General features: G+C 41.8%; 1 protein-coding gene across 2 annotated transcripts; it reads left to right on the forward strand.

Annotated features, from left to right (window-relative positions):
- The first annotated feature begins 2,490 nt into the window (after positions 1 to 2,490).
- LOC114457988 (uncharacterized) lies at positions 2,491 to 18,348 on the forward strand. Of its 2 annotated transcripts, XM_028440196.1 has the most exons (7): positions 2,491 to 2,564; positions 10,294 to 10,608; positions 12,983 to 13,264; positions 13,335 to 13,478; positions 13,691 to 13,716; positions 16,793 to 16,859; positions 17,903 to 18,348. In XM_028440196.1, exons 1-7 carry the CDS (start codon positions 2,519 to 2,521, stop codon positions 17,980 to 17,982), a joined length of 960 nt encoding a protein of 319 aa, XP_028295997.1. In that variant the 5' UTR covers positions 2,491 to 2,518; the 3' UTR covers positions 17,983 to 18,348. The 2 variants fall into 2 exon arrangements, with proteins under 2 accessions (XP_028295997.1, XP_028295998.1); XM_028440197.1 differs by lacking the exons at positions 16,793 to 16,859; positions 17,903 to 18,348 and adding an exon at positions 14,703 to 14,921.
- Positions 18,349 to 19,420: the final 1,072 nt, after the last annotated feature.

The following is a 19,420-nucleotide window of genomic DNA, read 5'->3' on the forward strand; positions in this document are numbered from 1 at the left end:
TAGTTTAGAATCACTGTATAATGTTTTTTTTTGTTTTTTTTGTGTTTTTTTATACCGATTTAAACTCCTCTTCCCTCTTTTTATGACATCACTGATATAAGATGATATTTTTGCATCATTTGGAAATGACTAATATACTTCAAATTTAAGGATGCTAAACTTGGGGTATTTGGAAGCCATCATGAAGTTTGACGTCCAACAAACGTGTGTTGGGAGAAATTCACTCCACACACACACTCACGCAGACCTTCTTGCTTTCATAGATAGATAGATAGATGATAGATAGTAGATAGATAGATAGATAGATAGATAGATATGAGACAGAAGTGTAACTGTATTGTTGACAATGACAGCATCAGAGAAAAGTGCTTCTGTCTGCACTGCTGCTCACCTCAGACAGGTTCAGCCTGTCTAATGGAGCAAACTGTTGGTTTAGACTGGAAACCAACCAGAAAACATAATGTGACTACTTCTATCTCTCTATTTATGGGAAATTTATCATTATAATGAGACTCGCTAATGAGTCCAGGTCAAACCACTGTGTTACAAATTTAACAAGATTTATCTAAAAATCTAAAGGAATTTATTTTATTAAAACTTGAACTATTTATAACTTGTCCCAACATGGAAAAGTGTACTTCATGTTTAGTTAAAAACGTTAGTGTTTAGTATAAAAGTGTAATGTAATTTCCTGTGAAATGTTACAGAAGAGATCTTTTGAAAAAGCAATAATTCTAAAGTAAAAAAGAAGGAGCAGCGTGAGGCAGCTAAGGGTAGTGGATCACTAACCAGCTGGGTTAAAAAATAGCAAACATAAGAACAACAATACATAGTTTTTCAAGGTTGTTTTGAGATGAAGATACACTAAGGATTTATTCATTGTTTACATTGTATATCAGTGGATCAGAGAATGGAGAACAACCACAAAGAAAAGGTCAGAGTAGAAGGCACTGGAAAAATACTTAAAAAAATGTTAAAAATGAAGAGAAGTATAGTTGCAAAGTTGTAAATATTTTGAGTAAAGAAGACCACGAAGGAAAAAGAATAGAAAAGGCCGGAAAACAAGAGAAGAGGGAAAAATAAACTGTATACAGGTGATGAAACGTAATAAAGTGGATCATAAATTGAGGTGATCAATAGAGGCTGATTAGGAATGTTAATATATCTTTATTAGGGCAAAAACATGTATTTAATCTGCTCTGTTCTTATTTTATGTCTGCAGTTTCCATGTTCCAGTTTGCTGCTAGTGTTAAGAATGTACTACTGTAAGTCTGGCAAAGCATTTGGTATTAATGGTTTATTACAGTATATTAAAATACCAACAGTGTGCTCATGTACGTTTGTTTTTTCTTTCCTTGTCATGACCCTCCCCAGTCCACAATCTTTCCATCATCTCCTCAGCCCAGCAGTGCCAGTAAGATCTTAGCCATAGATAATATTAGAATCAAAGGAGCTCTCACTTCATTTTGAATGAAAACATTTTGCTTAAAATAAGTGTGACACGTTTGTTTTATATATTCTGTTCAAATAAAATATCTTTAATTTTTCATGCCTACTACTTTTGTTATATATATGAAACTGTCTAATACTGGCCAAGATGCCATGATGTGTACTGGTAATATGTGCCCTTTTTATTTGAGCACCAGCTCCTTTGGAGGTCTCTGCACGGGCCTGAACTAAGTTATGTTTATCCAAAGGAACCTATGATCAACGTACAGTGCACTGTGTCTGTATTCTGACTGTTGTCAAGCGTTGCATTAAAAGAAAGTTTTCTGGCTGACTTGGTTTTTTTTTTTTTGCTGCATCTGGAAAAACATTTATTCCACAACAACATCTGTTTTCAGGCAGATCACACACAAAAGTAACATCTTCACTCAATGGCTGATCCTAAAGGTCACCAACCCCTGGTTTAGGTCCTCTTCTTCTCTCTCTCACATTAAATAAAGCATTAAACTGATTCTATGTAAATGTTGATGCTGTAAACATGTTTCTCTCTCTGCAGTCTGTGTTTTCTCCTCTTCCTACTCTCTTCATTCTGACTTTTATTTATATTAATTTTATTTCATAGAATTATTATATTGATTTATTTTTTTAACCAGATCTGTTAAGGTTTTTATTAAAACATTTTTTTTTTTTTATTATATTTTGGAAATGAAAACATTCTTACAAGAATCATAAATGTAGTGAAATGAGTGTAGACTGTTGGAATAATGTGACTGTTCATTATTGTCAGTGTCTCTGCTGTGATGTTCTGTGTTCGCTATAGTCGACTTTGTAATTTCCTTTTTTGGTGATAAAGTTGAACTGTTTCATCCTGTTTGGCCTTGTGTGTGTAGCACATTATTTAAAGGAGACGTTAGTTAGAATCACTGTATAATGTGTTTTTTTTTTTTTTTTTTTACCCTTTTAAACTCCTCTTCCTCTTTTTATGACATCACTGATATAAGATGATATTTTTGCTCAGTGCACTCACAGATCAGAGTGTGAGGAAACATTAGAAACATTGATCTACAGCAGAATGCTTCTCCTGCAGCTCACTCTGCTCTTTGTGCTCGTGCTTGGAGGTAAACTTCTTCTTCTGTTGATGTTGTTTTATCATTTAACAGAGTAGATGCTTTGGATTTCATTTGTTTGAATGATTTAGTGATAAAAAAAACTAGACCTGTGTTAAAAACATATGGATGGTTAGAGAATATTGACAAAATACCATTTCATATCAAGTTTAAAGGCAAATTGTTATATTTATTTTAAAACAGAGCTCATTTTGAAAAAAAAAAACTTAGTTTAAAGGGGACATATCATGCTAAATCCACTTTTTTAGCCCTTAAATGCATTTTGATGTCTATTTAGATTGTTTAGAAGCACAGAAAAGTTCAAATTAGTCTCTTCAGGTGCTCCGTTGATATCTTTATATTCTGTTTTGGTCATATTTTTCAATCTGTTTCGATTTTTCGATTCTCTATTACGTTTTTTGAACAATAACATCAGCGGAACTGCCAAATTAGGACATCGACTCCAGGCCCAACACTTCGAGCAATCCGCCATTTTTATTTCTCGCTTTTATTTTGTAGTGAAGCTCCAGGATGCAGAAGTTACGAGAGGATAAGTCAAAATGTTTGGTTGTTGGATGTAGTAACCCACACGCTTCATTACAACGTCTCCCAGCATCAGAACCTTTTCAAAGTGCCTGGTTGAGTTTTATAATTTTTTTTTTTTTGTTTTCACCTTGTCTGCACATGCTGTTGAAGGTTAACACTACAAGAAGTGCAATCTTTTAACAGCAATGCATATTTTATTATTGCAATTAAATAAATGAATTTATTTCATTGCATAATTGTGACCATCACCAGCCCCCCCTACGGAAGGGTAAATACTTTATTAAAGGTAGGATGTAAAGGGCAGTGTTACACCAGGGTGAGGGGGGTGGGGTGGGGGGAGTTAACAGGGAGGAGGGATACAAGATAGGAAAACGAATGGGTGGGGAATAGTCAATATTTCAAGTGATGCGATGTGAAATTGTGGTTGTGTATATTGTGCTTATGTTGTGTTATCAAGCCAGTCTGGTGACCAGTGTGCGGCTTAGGAATAATGGTGGTGGCTGTGAGCAGGAGGAAGTGAGTGGAAGTTACATAAAACAGGTATTTGGGAACAACGTGTCTATGGTTGAGCCCAGTATGAGTGTTATCCCACAGCCCGAGGCCAGTGCGTCCATGACAAATGTAATTCCAAGAACTGCTACTGCAAAACCCATGAGCCGCCCCCGGGCCCGAAAGCAGTCGGGCCAGCAGAAAGAGCGGGAAATCTAGGGGCCCCCGGCGACCCCCCCACGGCCAAGCAGCCCCCCGAACGCCCCCAAGATCCCAAGCCGAGAGGCAGCCATTGCCCCCCATACACACCCGAGAAGCCCCAAAGAGCCAAGGACCCAGCGCACCACGCCACCGATCCCAACCCCCAACCCCCAGGCCCCCCAGCCCCACACCCCCGCGCCCAGCCCCCCGAGGGGAGGGCCCAGAGAACTCCCCGCCGGAGACCCCAGCGGAGGAGCCGAAGCCCACGCCCAGCAGACGACCAGAGCCACGCCGAATCGGCAGCCGGCGGGCACCCGCCGGCGAGCCCAGAGCCAGCAGGGACCCGACCCCAGGCCAGGAAGACCCGGAAATGGATGCAGCACCAGGAGCAGCCTGCCCAGGGCGGACGACCACACCCCAAGCCGCATAAGGCACCAGGGGCCGCTGGAGTCCCCCCGCCGGTCCCCAGGCACCCCAACCTAGCCCCCCGGGCGCCCCAGATCGCCTTTTGTTGATGCCGCCTGTGCCACGAGCTTCAGTTCTTTAAAGCCAGGGCCCCCTCCATAGGCCAAGCCAGACCGCTCCGCCGGGATGTGGCCCCCTATTCTGGCCCCGACACCCTGCCTCACGGGGGATTGCCCAAGCAGGGGCCGCACCAGAAGGTGCGCAAGGGCGCGGCACGCACCACCCGCCCCGGAAGACCCCCGCCAGGACCGGCCCGGCCAGCCAGCCAGCCAAGCACCCGGGCCCCAGGAGCACCCCCCGGGACCAGGACCCCCCAAGGGCAAGCCCCGGGCCAAGCCCCCCGGGACGCGCCCCCACCCCGGCCCAGGACCCGGCCACAGCCCAGCAGGACCGCATAGCCCCAGACGGCACAAGGCCAGCAGCCCAGGGCCCGCCGCCCCCCGGACAGCGCAAGCCACGGGGCGGCGCCCCCCCGGCCCGCGAGCAACCGGCGCCCCCCATCGCGGGGACGGAGGCACCCCAACGGCACCATCCAGCGGGGAGCAGCCCCCAGCCAAAGATGCCCCGGACCCACCCACCAGTCCGCAGATGCAGGACATACCCACCAGGTGGCCGAAAGCAACCTCAACCACCGGAACAGCTAGCGCCGCCCCCCCCCAGTAAACAGCATCATCCCGAGGCGCCAAACAACCCTGCCCCAACCCCGGTGAGGACACCAGCACCCCCCAGCACACCCACCCCCCAAACCGGCGAGGCAGGCCGCCCGGGCCTGCACACCGCGGGGCCCGCCCCCAAGGCCAACCAGGAGACGAAACAAGCACCAAGCCACACCCAAGGGGGAGAGGCACCCCCCGCGCCCACCAGGCCGACACCGCCCGGAAAGACCCCGCAAGGAGAGACCCCGGCAAAGCCCCCAGAGACCCACCGCCACGACCCCCGCACCATCCTGATGTACTTTTACTCTATGCAGTGGCCCAGCCACCAACGGGGCCAGGCCCCCACCGGAGAGACCCAATTATGTGTACCAACCCACCACCCTGTTATGGTGCCTCTCCATTCCCCAATGGAGAGGCACTTCCCGATCCCCTGTGTGAATGTGTGTTTGGTGAATGTATGGGGTGTAATTAAAAGAAGGGGATGGAGGGGAGCGGTGCTCCCCATCCAGCCTCTTGGATTTGTGTGTATGTGTGTGTAATAGGCCGGAGGGTGTAAATGATGATACACCTCCGGGGGGTGGCATGTTGAGATGTGATTAAAATTGGAGGGATTAGTAGGGCAACTAGAGGTGGGAGTGCCGCCCCCACACCACTACATAGTAACACAGGTGGCGGCCCCCTCCACCCCCAGCCCCACCATCCAGCCCCCCAAGGGTTGGGTATGGGTGTGTGGTGCATTTTGTGAGTGAGCCAGACCAGCTGGGAGTGGGGTGAAGTGAACATGTAGGAGGCCTGTCCGGTGTGAGCCGGGCCCGTCCGCATGGCGGGCCACGCGAGAGGGTAGATGCGCAGACGGGCAAGTGCCACTGCGGGCCCCAGAGCAGCACAGCCGGAAACCCCCCCCCACGGCACCCCCAGACCGCGCCGGCCCCGCGGAGCAGGCGACACCCCCCATCCCTCGGTTTGCCCCAGGGGGCGACCCCCGCCGCCCGCCGGCCCGGAGCAACGCCCACCCCGCCGCCAAGGGGAGCGGCCGCGCAGGGGGAGGCCCGTGCCCGCACCAGGGCCAGCACAGGCCCACCCGGCGCCACGATACAACACTCTCCACCGGGAGGCGGCCCCGGCCCCCCCGACGAGAGGACGCCAGCCACGGACCGGCAAGCCAGAGTACCGAAGCACCCCCAGCCCGGAACCGCCCCCCCACACCACGGCGCCAAATAGCCCCCCCCCCCCACGGAGGCAATCCCGACGACCCACGCACCGGCACGAGACACCCCCCCGACGCCAGTACACCCCGGACGACACAGCGGGCCCGAGCCACCAGCCCCGCCCCGCCAAGGCTGCGCAGCGCCGCCACGAGCCGCGGCGGTCCCCGGGCAGATGGCAGGAGAGCACTCCCCCGGACACGTAGACCAAGGATCCGCCCCCGGGGCACCCCCCGGAATCGCGCCCACGGCGCCGGTGCACCCAGCCAGCAGACCAGCCAATCCCGACGCGGATTCACCAGGCCAAAAACCACGCGCCGCACCCCCGCACACCCACCCATACGACCCCGGGGAGGCCCCATAGCACCCCCCACCCCACCCCCCTAGCCGTAACGGCCACACCCCGGCCATTGCGGTCATACAAAAGCCCCGGAGGGGGCCCCGCCCGGCTCGTCGCGCAAGCGACATCCCTGGCAAAGGTGCGCCCCAGGGAGCCAAGCCCAGGACCCGCAAGGGCCGACGGAGCAACCCATAGCCACACCCCGCCACCCAGCGACCCAGGAGGCAATCGCCGACCCCGGGCAGCAGCCACCCCCAAAGCCACCCCCACCCCGGATCCCCCGGACCGGAGCCAAGGACCCCACGACCCCAGGCCCCCAACGAGACCACCCCCCAGCCAACCCACCCGGCACGGCACCGCCCGCCCCCCAGGCGGGAGCCACAGCCCCCCCACCAGTGCCCCAGGCCAACGGGAGCCCCCCAAACCCAACCCAACAGGATGGCGGGCGCAAGAGCAAAGGAGGAGGAGGGGGGGAGGACGAGACAGGGGGACAGGGAGCAAGGAGAAGGAGCGGCAGGGGAGCACGGCAGGGCCCCAGCCCCAGAGACCAACCAGATGCGCATACAAGGGGCAAACAGCGCCAAATCAAACAGCCCCGGGACCTCGTGAACACCCAGAAGGAATTGCACACCCGTGCTGAGGCAACAAGGCACCCCGGCAACCCACCCCAGCCATCCAATTTAAGTAATATTGTTTTTTTTGCTATGGATAGTGCCGCAAGGATTGATTGTGATTGGTTGCTGGAGGTTGAAGCATTGTCAGGTCTCCAATCAAACAAAGATTTGGAGATAAAGGAATCCTGCAGTCCAAAATGGAGGACAGTTTTTCAGTGATTAGAATCCAAAAGTGTTGAACTGGGGGAGCAAAGCCATAAGGCATGTAGATAGGAATCCGCTGTATTCTGGGTGCACTGAGAGCAGAAGTCTGTTGCTGAGAAGCCCATTTTATGCATTTTTCTGTTGGGTAATGTGGGATCTGTGGAGGACCTTGTATTGAATTAGCTGAAGGTTTGTGTTTTTTGTCATCTTAAAAGTATTACAACAAATTCTGCCCAGAAATCAGTGCTCGGGGTGATTGAGAGTTCGGCCTCCCACTTCGCGATTGGTAAGTAATTACAGTTAGTGTTCGAAAGCGCTCTGTATATTTTTGAGAGTGTTTTTGATTTTGTTGAGATTTTTTTCATATATATAGCCAGTTCTAGAGGTTGTACCGTAGTTAAGTCTAGTGGAGTGGTTTTCTTTATTGTCTCTGTTACTTGTAAGTACTGTAGAAAGTTACTTTTATTTATATCGAATGCTTGGGTTAGATTGTTATATGACCTGATCTTGTCATTTTTCAAAAAGGTCTTGGAGATGAGTGATTTCACTCTCTTCCCATGTCTTCAGATAGAGTGGTGTTTTTTTTATTTTTAAAGTCGGGGTTGTGGCCAGATTGGAGACAGTTATACTAGTTTTTAATTGGATATTGTGATGTCCAGGGCTTTCCACCATGCAGTCAGTGTGGAGGCAATTAGTGGGTTTTTAAAGCAGTTGTGATGTTTGAGTTTTATTTTTTATAGAAATGTACCCACATCTGTGGGTAAGGTCATTTTTGTGTGCGCGCAGCACTTCAAGGATGACTGCTTCTGCAACCTCCGCCAGTATAAAGAAGGATTTGCTGAAAGACTTTGTCTGATTGAGGGTTCAATTCCTTCTATCTTTGGAGACGACGAACAGAGCACTTTGGTAAGCTGTAAATAACGCTAAAAAGTGTGATGATAAGACGTCCCTGTCATTGTTTTGTTAGCATTAGCAGTTGCACCGTCTTCATAAGTTAGCGCTGTGTGCTCGTTTTAGATCCTTGATGATATGGCCTACGTGGTTTAATTTAAGTCTAAAGTTTTCATTAGTCATTCATTTTGCCGTTTTTGTCTCCGAAAAAGACTGTATTAAAATGCATTTTGTGACGTTAGCTTGGCGCTAGCGTTAGCTCGGTGAGGAATTCAGACTCAAGCATTGCAGTTCCGCTTTATATAGACCACAACTGTATGATTTATATGTAAAAAGGAACGATTTAAAACCATGATATGTCCCCTTTAAGTTAGTTTTATTTCAGTCAGATAATAATGGACCCAAAACCTGAAATACATCAGTTTTAAGTTAGAAAATTGAATCTACTCAAGTTGTGATTACTTTGATCAAATGAGTTTATTTCTTTGAACAAACAGTAGAAAATGATTAGGAGAACACAATGAAGGAGTATGGACCTAATTTAGGGCCACAGAATGAAAATTATAAATTTATGTTAAGAAGGTTTTTTATTTGGAGCTTCCTCTTCTTCTTTTAGTTTATGAAAAACTTTCAGTTTTTACATTTGTGGAAATCAAATGAAATAATGTATTTTAAAAACTTACAGAGATTAATCTGAAGGTATTGTGTGTAAGAGGAAATATGATTTTAAAATGATGAAAAAAATGCTGGTCGCTGTAATCATAATTGAGTTGTAATTGTAAATGACTTTCTTAGGATAAATAATAATTGTAATTGAATTGTAATTGGAAAAACTGCTTATGGTTGACTTTCTTTGTGTTTCTATGTTGTTCTGCCTGAACACCAGTTGATAGTTGAACAGTGTGAGTTTAAAAAGCCGAGAAATGTGATGAAATCCGGTGCTGACGTTCTGGGCGTGCTCAGTGAGATCACCACAAAGAGGAACATCACAGATCTGAGGCTGAGGAAACATTTGAAAGAAATGTGATAGATCTGCACAGCTGTAATGCTCACCAAAATGTCTTTCTCACCAGCAAAAGTAACGTTTCAGGCCTTAGCCCTTCATCAGACTTAGGAAACAGCTCTGACACACCTGCGATTAGGTCACATGATCAGAGGGGGTCACATGATTCAATAAAAAACTATGAGACTTGTGAGATATATAGTATAGATGTTTTACATAATCGATCACATTTATAAATGCAGAGACTGTAAAACAGGTGTGAATTGGCACATCTAAAAAAGCAGTGAACCAGTGCAACCACAACATAGTGCAAAAATACCAGAATTACAAATATATTATGAATTATATAAATAGAAATATAAATACATTCATAAATATCAGAATTATAGATATATTATAATAGATTATATAAATAAAAGGCCAGCAATTTTTCCAATTACAAATAAATTCCAATTATTTATTATCCTCAGAAAGTCAATTACAATTACGTTCTCAATGACTAAATCTAATTACAAAGAATCAAAATGACTGAGTCTGAAATAAATAAGCTAATAAAAGTTAACCTTCCTCTTGTGTTAGCTTTCTGTTAGCATCTCTAATGATAACTGGTCCTAAATCAGCTGTAAGATACATTAAAAACAATTATCTATCATCTCATTTATTTCATATCTATTGGTTACCTTGTTAGGTTTTATAATCAATGAAAATATAGGTTTTAATATTTTTAGTGTGGGCGTCTGAGACTTTTATGTGTCAGTTTACCTTTAGATTTATATATTTTTTAATGGTAAAATGTGGTAAAGCTTGATATGAAACATATTTTAATAATTGTTAACTACATATGTGTAGAACTGTACATAGAACTGTAACATGGTTCCCCAGTTTTGTGTTAAATTATAATTGATCATTTTTATAGATTTTTCATGGCAATTACAATTACAAAGTCAATTATCTAAACTCAATTACAAATTAATTACATTTACGTCAGCAACAGATTTTTTAAAGTAAAATTACAATTATAATTGTGCCATAATCATAAATTATCAATTACGCAATTACAATTATAATTGACCCCATCCCTGTTTTATTTTATAACTTTATAACGACTGCTCTGTGTTTCTTTGCAGCAGGCAGCAGTGACTACATCTTTATCTTTCACAGACCTGGAGATGAGGTCATCATGCCCTGTAACAGTGTGGATTCATCTGAAACATCATGTTCTAGCATTAAATGGCTGTACGACAGAGACATATTTACTACTGATACCATTGTTAGTGATGGACAGATTAATGAAGATTCACCTCAAGCTGATAAACTGAGTCTGGGCCGTAGATGTTCTTTGACCATCACAAACATCTCCTCTAAGGACGCAGGAGTTTACAAATGTTACTATGGGAACACAAATGAACCCGACACTAAAGTGTATCTAAACATTTTAACAAGTGAGTAACATGACATTTTTGCAGCTGTTCATAAATTTACTACAACAATGAACAATGCAGAGAAAGTCACATTCAGACCCAAACAGATAAATATGATCTATGACTGAAGCTTTGAGGAATCACATGTAGAAACTCCACCAGTTCAACACACTCCAATGTAGGCTTTTTCCTCTACTTCCTAATCAGTGATATCATAGGTTTTATTATTTTTGGTGTGGGCGTCTGAGACTTTTCTGTGTTACTATACCTCTTTTTTAAAATGCTAAAATGTGCTAAAGCTTGATATGAAACATATTGTTTACTACATATGTGTAGAACTGTACATAGAACTGTAACAAATGTTAAATTATAATTGATAATTTTATAGAACTTTCATGGTAATTAGGGAGGGTTTTTCCTCTATTTTCTCACTAATTCTTTAGTTGAACAGCTCTAGGACAGATGACAAGAGTAGTTATTTTTTAAGTTTTAGTCACAAGTAAAGATTTAGCAGTCCTGTTTCTGTTTGTTCCTGAAACTAAGCCCTCACGCAGGTGGCGTAGCAGAAGAAATTATGTTCAGATGTTTGAGAGTCCTACATTTTTCTTCTTGAGCTGCTGAGATTGGCCCAGAACAAAGAGTGAAGCTGGTGTAAGACGTGATTGGCCGATTTAATCACAAGGCATTCCAGCCCCGCCCTGTAGGCCATTTAAGAGGGGATGAGGGGAGATGGTGTCTCAGTTATCATCAAAATGACCAAGATGTGTCTCTTTTGTCAACCTGTCATCCCTCCCTCAGCCTGGGCAAAGCAGTAGATGTTAAAGCTGCAGTATGTAGAATAGTGAGACACTCCCCTCTCCCCCCTCCTTTTCTCAGCATCAAGCTCCTGTATTTCTGAAGCTCATTTACAGCCAGGAGAAAGAGCAGAGATTCACTGTCTACTCTGAGCATATTGTAATCCAAAGTGTTCTATGATGATTATAGATTTTTGACCAAATGACGCCATAAAAAATACTTACATACTGCAGCTTTAAAGACCATCAGTTCTGGCCAGGGTTGGGGTCATTTATAGTTGTAATTGCATAATTGATCATTAATTACAAATATGGCATAATTATGGATGTAATTTTAAAAAAAATGTTGCTGTTGTAATTGTAATTACATTGTAGTTGAGTTCAGATAATTGACTTTGTATTTGTAATTGCCATGAAAAATCAATAAAAATGATCAATTATAATTTAACACAAAACTGGGGAACCATGTTACAGTTCTATGTACAGTTCTACACATATGTAGTTAACATTTATTAAAATATGTTTCATATCAAGCTTTACCACATTTTACCATTAAAAAATATATAAATCTAAAGGTAAACTGACACATAAAAGTCTCAGACGCCCACACTAAAAATATTAAAACCTATATTTTCATTGATTATAAAACCTAACAAGGTAACCAATAGATATGAAATAAATGAGATGATAGATATTTGTTTTTAGTGTAATTTACGGCTGATTTAGGACCAGTTATCATTAGAGATGCTAACAGAAAGCTAACACAAGAGGAAGGTTAACTTTTAGTAGCTTATTTATTTCAGACTCAGTCATTTTCATTCTTTGTAATTGGAATTTAGTAATTGAGAACGTAATTGTAATTGACTTTCTGAGGATAATAAATAATTGGAATTTATTTGTAATTGGAAAAATTCCTGGCCACTGTAATTGTAATTGACAACATTTACAACCATGACAACACACTACTCTCTAATTTATTGTAAAAATCTATATATATGTGTTATGTGTATATGTACATATGTGTAAATACATTTTCATTTCTGGGATTTATAAGTATATCTGTGGTTCTGGTATTGTTAAATGTATTCAGAATTCTATTTATATAATCTATTCATAATACTGTATATCTGTAATTCTGATATATATGAATGTATTTATAATTCTATTTATATAATTCATAATATATTTGTAATTCTGGTATTTGTATGTTGTGGTTGCACTGGTTCACTGCTTTTTTTGATGTGCCAATAACTGGTCCTAAACCAGTTATCATTAGAGATGCTAACAGGAAGCTAACACAAGAGGAAGGTTAACTTTTATTAACTTATTTATTACAGGATCAGTAATTGTGATTAATTGTAATTGAACTTTAGTCATTGAGAACATAATTGTAATTGACTTTATGAGGATAAAAAATAAATGTAATTCCATTGTAATTGGAAAAATGCTTGACACTGTATTTGTAAATGAATTGTAATTGAACATGGGTAATAAAAACTTACAGTAATTGTAACTAAAAAATGTAATTGACACCAACCCTGGTACTGACCACAAATATCACTGTTCATTTAATTCTTTGGATTCTTTCACATTTTCCTCAGTCTCAGCAAATCAAAGCACTGATCCAGTGGGAGGAGTCACACTGACGTGCTCTCTGTGGGTGGTCGGATACATCAGTTGTGTAAAAGGCATCCTGAGATGGCTGGATGAGGAGAGAGATGAAATGAAGCAAGATGATGATGAAGTCTATTATATTAAACAGAAGACATGTGGTTCTGATCTGATAATAACACATCAGATTAACCACAGCAGAAGATACACCTGCCAGTTTGTTATGAACAATGAAGTGAAGATTTCTGCTGACTACACACTTGTGTCTACAGGTAGGACGACCAATCAAATCTCACCTTTAACATGTAAACACTGTCTTTATATGTTCTTCATTGTTTTCAGCTCCAGTTGATTTAACGTCTGATTCGACTCCAAACAAGATCATCTTCATCCTCAACATTGCAAAGATTTGCCTGCTGATCATCCTGGTTGTTATTGTTACTACTGTTCAGATTAAATACAGGAGGAGGACTGGAGCAGCAGAAGGTGTGTATCTCTACAAAGATTTAGTTAAAAACCTATGACAACAGAACATAAAGGTCTGTGACTCAGAGAGGACAAACTATGAAAGGATAAACTCTTCTTTTCTGTTTGTTTGCTGCTGAGAATCATATCAACACTGTACGACTTTAGTTATAACATCAATAACCAGTTTTTGATTCAATTCCAATGACAGAAATGTCTTTTTTTTGTTACAGATGCTCAAGATCAAGATTGTGTTCCTGTGAGTATATTTATAACCAACCAGCTTCTTACTAAACACACGTCAGCTCTCAGGAACTATTTAGGTTCTCAAATGTGGTCCAACAGCAGCAAAAGTAACCAGTGATTGTTTCCCAATACACAGAGTGGTTGATATGTGACTGCTCTAGGTTTAGACCTAAAGAAAAGAATCTGAATTATTAAACACAGGTGTTATGTACGTGGTTAGGAATATTAAAAGAGACAGCAGACTCGTGTATGAAAACATGAACTTTTTACTTTCTTCTTCTTCTCTGCTATACAGTCAGCAACACAGCATCATTCAACCACAGCGACCCCTGTGGTGTAGCAACTGAAGACACAACATATTTCCCCTTTGTTTAAGAATGTTACTGATAACTAGGAAATAATCAATACCTGAAATCAAATAAGACTGACTGTAAATTAGTGTTAACTTCAATCTTCATAATTGTTTTTTCACTGCAATCACTTGTTAATATTAACAACATTACTCAGTAGTACAAAATAATTATAAAGTAGCAACATAACCTTACAACTACAATTACAGTATCTCTTCCACTTGTAATTCACATCATGACAAAGTCATTTCACATTGTCTGGAATGTTTTTCCCTTTTTTTTTTTTTACATCATTTTCTATTTCAATATTCCCCCCAAAGGCCATGAGAACAAATAATGTTTGTAATTGTTAAGCCAAGCAGGCTTATTTCTGAACCTCGTGGGTCTAGGCACGTTATCAAACAGTGGTGGTGCAAGTTCTGGCTCAGGGGCTGGGGCAGCAGTCATGGTTTTAATGATGTTCTTTGAGCTGTCTGGGACCAGAGAGAGATGAGATGCATTCCATGTACGACCATCCTACTTTCTTGGCTTTGCTTGCACGACGTGCACAGGAGATTGGGACTCAGCTGAAAGAGTCTGTACATGCACGATCGCAGCTTCCATATTAACTGCTAAATCCATCCATATTTCCCTCTGTTTGCACCAACAGCTTCTCCCGTATTCTTGGGCTGCTGGCATGCTCAATGAGTTGGTCCTGGATCATCTCATCAGTATTCTCAGTAAACGCACACGTCACCGCCAGCTCTCGTAGCGTGTCAACATACTCAGCAACAGTCTCATGCGGCCTCTGCACTCGTTGTTTCTCCACCACGACATTTATTGCAGGTCTGAAGTGTGTACACAACACGGTCAAGGTGGACTGATAGCTCGTACCTCCATCCGTGAGTGTGTAGAAGATATGTTGTCCTTTGGTGCTCAAGCAGTGCAGTAGGAGCGCACGTTTCCTCTTGTCAGCCCACTCGTCTTCCTCCACGTGAATAGCAAGCAGGTAGTTGGTGAACATCTTCATCCACATATCAGAAGGAATTGTGGGTTGTCCGGCAGATGCAAGAAATAACGCAGGTCGAGGCAAAACACTCGCCATCCTCGTCGTCAATTTGTTATGTGTGTGGTTAAAAGAGGCAGCAGACTTGTGACTGAAAACGTGAACTTTTTACTTCTTTGTTATACAGTAGGGGTTGACCGACTTCATAATTTTAAAAGTCGACTTTATGTGCATACTAGTCAAGTCGACGTTTACTAGTCGATGACGTCACAGCCGAGTGGCAACCGAGTGCAGGTGTTGTGCCAAAATCCGTGACCCAAATAAATTTGTGACAACAGGTGGCAACAGTTCCAACCCCTGCGGCTTCTCGGCGAACATTTACTTCCCCTAAACACGATTGTAATTCTTCCCCAGTCTGCATTTACTTCACCCGCCAGAGCGTCATGTTTAAGGGTGTGTAAATAGCTCCTTAATAGCTACGGAGAGGTTTAGTCAGTTGACGAAGCACTCTTCTTCTCTACCGCAGAGAAGCTGCAGCGGTCACAGATTCTTAAGAGTCACAGACTTTGGCACAACACCGCCAGCCCCTGGGATACGGGACATGCTATAGAAGCTAAGTAAACCCAGGAAGTGCTGCTTCGCCTACCATGAGCCTATGGTAACTGTTAAGCCCCAAGGTTTCCTCAAAACCAGGCATTTAGACTTTGTTTGGGCTGTTTTTAAATTAGCTTCGACTTCCTTCACCAAAGCCGGTGTTGTCAAACCTCTTTGGAGCTATTTACATTTAAATGTCTGCCGAGAAACCACAGGGGTTGGAACTGTTGACACCTCCAGTCACAGATTATTATGGGTCACAGATTTTGGCATAACAGCAGTCTTACCCCACTAACAAAGCCTCCGTCCTGCTCTGCTGTTTTTCAGATCTGCTTAATACACAGACATGTTACCACTACAGCTAACGTTAGCATGTATATTAGCCATAGTATCTGCCTACCAGCTGCAGTTTGAGCACAAACCAGGAAGGAGCGAGAATTGCTTGATTTTATACTAGGACCCTCGTTTGCTGTGTTGTGCCGCCATCTTGGGCTAAAGTCAGGTACTGCGACAAGTCGACATCACGTAGACAGATTTGCGAGACAACACTAAAGTCGACTAGTTTGTTCAACCCCTACTATGCAGTCAGCTGCACAGCATCAATCAACCATAGCAACCCCTGTGGTGTAGCAACTGAAGACACAACAACATTGGAGAGTGGCGTGAGAGCTGTGTTTCAGATTTAGAAAGGATGTAAATTTGGGATGCATCATCTGTAGTGTTCCTTTGAATCAAGGGGTGTTTCTGCCTTTTTAACACTGAACACCCTCATCAAAGGTGACCAGCTACAGGGTGATCAAGCCTGAGCTTGCGTCCCATAACTGTTTCCCACTCTCTCCTATCTGCAGTTTTAGGCCACCTCACACACACTTGAAAAACACCAAGAATGTAATCAATGAACTCTTTATAATTCAGGGTCTTCCTAGATTTAACTTTAGAGTCTTTATCAAAACCAAGATCATGAGTTTTGTGCTAAAGTTAAAAAGTGTATCATTAGTTGTATCTAGTTTGTGTGGACTGTCTGAGAAAGTAATTTCAGAAATGCTTTATAGCATTTGTTACTATTTTTACACATTTTACACAACTAAAGAGTTGTGATTGTGGATTGTTACTTGTTATCACTATAGTTTCTACTTCTGAAGTACTTTGTTTGCACTCAGGATGAGCAGGACAGCAGAGTGATCTATGATAATGTAGAGAATCACCAAGGCCCTGCCCAGCACCACGGTAAGTGACTCATATACGTCCCAGCATTCAAGGATCTGTAACCTACGCAATATTTGAGCTGTTGAACTGTTACACATTATAACAATAACACAGATACACAAAGAATTCTCCCAAAATATTGATGGGATAGGTTTATTGTAATCAGAATAAGTGTTTGTTTTCATACTTTTTTTTAATAAATGGTATTGTGCTCTGCAGCACTGTGTGGTCTTACCCCTGTAGACATAATTTACAGGGGTCCTTTAACTCTATTAACAGCATCTGCCTTTATTGTCGCTTCTGTGGAAACATCCTTATCCTTAACCCTTGCAACACATCCTGGTATGTGCGCATTAAAATGACCGTAACTGTTAAAATTTGCTCTATTTGAAAAACTCCAAATGTTTCTATAAGCTAAGATGTTGTGCTTTATGGACAACCTACAAACATTACAGTAATCACGTTTCCTCCTTTGTAAAAACCCTGCAAAGAAGTCGCTTCGGCTTGCGGGTGGTGCTGGGGAAGGGGTGCTGCACGTGCAAACATGGAGATTCAAAAAAAGAGCAAATTATTTCATATTTGTAGCAAAAAATAGAATCTGGAAGACCTTCAAGGATGAGGAAACTTCCACAGAGGTGTTTTACATTCTCCTGAATGTTTTTATATTTGTTGAAAAATCTGTTATTCGTGTGTTTTCATTGTTTTATTCCTACTAAATCTAAAAAAAAATATTTAGTTTTTGTGTTTTTCTTAATTTCAAAATGGTATTACACTGTTGGAACAATAATAAATAGTGATAAATTGCCATTTATTGGAAGGTCTAAAGTGTTATGGAAAACACTTCATCATAGGACATTTTTATGACCATTTTATATGGACAAAATATGCAAGAAAACCCATGCAGAGATGTTAATATTACAGGTGTTAAAGGGTTAAAACTCTGATTAAATTACAAGGGTGTGAAACACCATGAAGGTGGAGACAAATGCTTCCTTGTTGACATATGCTGCTATCCTCTTTTAAAGACATACAATCAATCAAAACTCCCGTATTGTTTCCTGTAGGTCAGAAAAAAAGAGGAGGAAGAGGAAGAAGAAGTGATGTCTTCAACAGTCAAAGAAGCAGTGAAGAAGATAGTGTGTGAGGAGAGGACAGAGGAATTTTACACCAGCTTTAACTGTACATGAAAAGAAGCTGTAGCAGTAACACGCCTCCACTGATGTGTGTGCATTTCATAAGTTCTTGTTACGCAGTGACTCTTCTTTTTGTGGCTCATTGTTTTACAGTTTGGTTTGGTGGATCAGCTTTTTTCAAAGTGTAACAATGTGGAAACATCAAAGCGATCAGCAGACGCCTCTGATGTAGACTGGCAGTTGTCAGTCGAAACATGTCAGGAGATCAAAGTGGATTTATTAAAGAACAGTTGCTTGAATAAATGAAACCATAACATAACATTATCATCAGAAGTTTGAAAAGAACATCAAGATCTTTTGTCGACTGTCAATGTTTATTTCCATAGTAGAGCTTTTTTGTCTTTTAATTACAAATTTATTCTAAGACATTTTTTCTCGTAATAGAATAAGTTTACTTTTGTAATATTACGACTTACTGTATATTTAAAAAATGTCTTATACTAATACAACTTTACTCTTAAAGTCTATAAAAACGATGCTCACACAGATACTCTTTCTTCATCTCTGACCCAAGATAAGCTGTAAATATGTCTAAATTTACTTTCTATTATCAGCTTCTTTTTTCTCACTGTCTTCTTCTTTTCTGTTTGTTCCTCCTAGAAAATTTCCACTTCACATTGTCTGCTTTGATCTCTGTAATTATCTCTGCAAAGAGTGAGAGTCACATTGTGAAAAAACAAAACAAAACAAAAAAACACCACAAATGAAGCCCTCAGTTTCTTTGCAGTTGTAGTTTAGAATCTCACACAGCTCAGTTACAGTCAGTGTCTCAGGTACAACATGTTTAAGCAGAGGTGAAAGTAATGGATTACAAGTACTCACATTACTGTAATTGAGTAGCTTTTATGGGTACTTGTACTTTTTTGAGTATATTTCTAAATCAGTAATTTTACTTGTGCTTAAGTACATTTAAAAGAAATAAAGTAATTCATTACATTTCTACACCAGCATTATGTACAATTAAATGATACAAAATCGAACCAGTGTAACGTAAATCGGGGAGTACCCCAAGGCTCCATACTTGGGCCATTACTGTTCATATTATACATTAATGACTTTACAAAAGCATCAGATAGATTACAGAGTATTTATTTGCAGATGACACAACCTTATTTTACTCACGTAAAGAAATACAGGAGACAATGGAAGTAATAAATGAAGAACTCAAAAAAATAAAACATTGTTTTGATCAAAATAAATTAGTTCTCAATGTTAACAAAACAAAACATATAATATTCAATGACAAAAGAAACACTGTTGATTTATCAATACAAATAAATGGGATGGACATTCAAAAGGTTAAAAAATAAAATTAATTCACCAATAACTGGACAGGCTGATTATATAATTATTATAATATATTAAATTTTCTCTACTCACTTTATATAA

Source organism: Gouania willdenowi, chromosome 24, assembly GCF_900634775.1.
Source record: "Gouania willdenowi chromosome 24, fGouWil2.1, whole genome shotgun sequence".
NCBI lineage: Eukaryota > Metazoa > Chordata > Actinopteri > Blenniiformes > Gobiesocidae > Gouania > Gouania willdenowi.

Excerpts from the sequence above, each read along its gene's own strand:
- LOC114457988 (XM_028440196.1), top strand. The coding sequence starts at position 2,519 with ATGCTTCTCCTGCAGCTCACTCTGCTCTTTGTGCTCGTGCTTGGAG. Across the intron at positions 13,479-13,690 it reads GAGGACTGGAGCAGCAGAAG|ATGCTCAAGATCAAGATTGT; the intron begins GTGTGTATCTCT and ends TTTTTGTTACAG. Across the intron at positions 16,860-17,902 it reads AGGCCCTGCCCAGCACCACG|GTCAGAAAAAAAGAGGAGGA; the intron begins GTAAGTGACTCA and ends TGTTTCCTGTAG.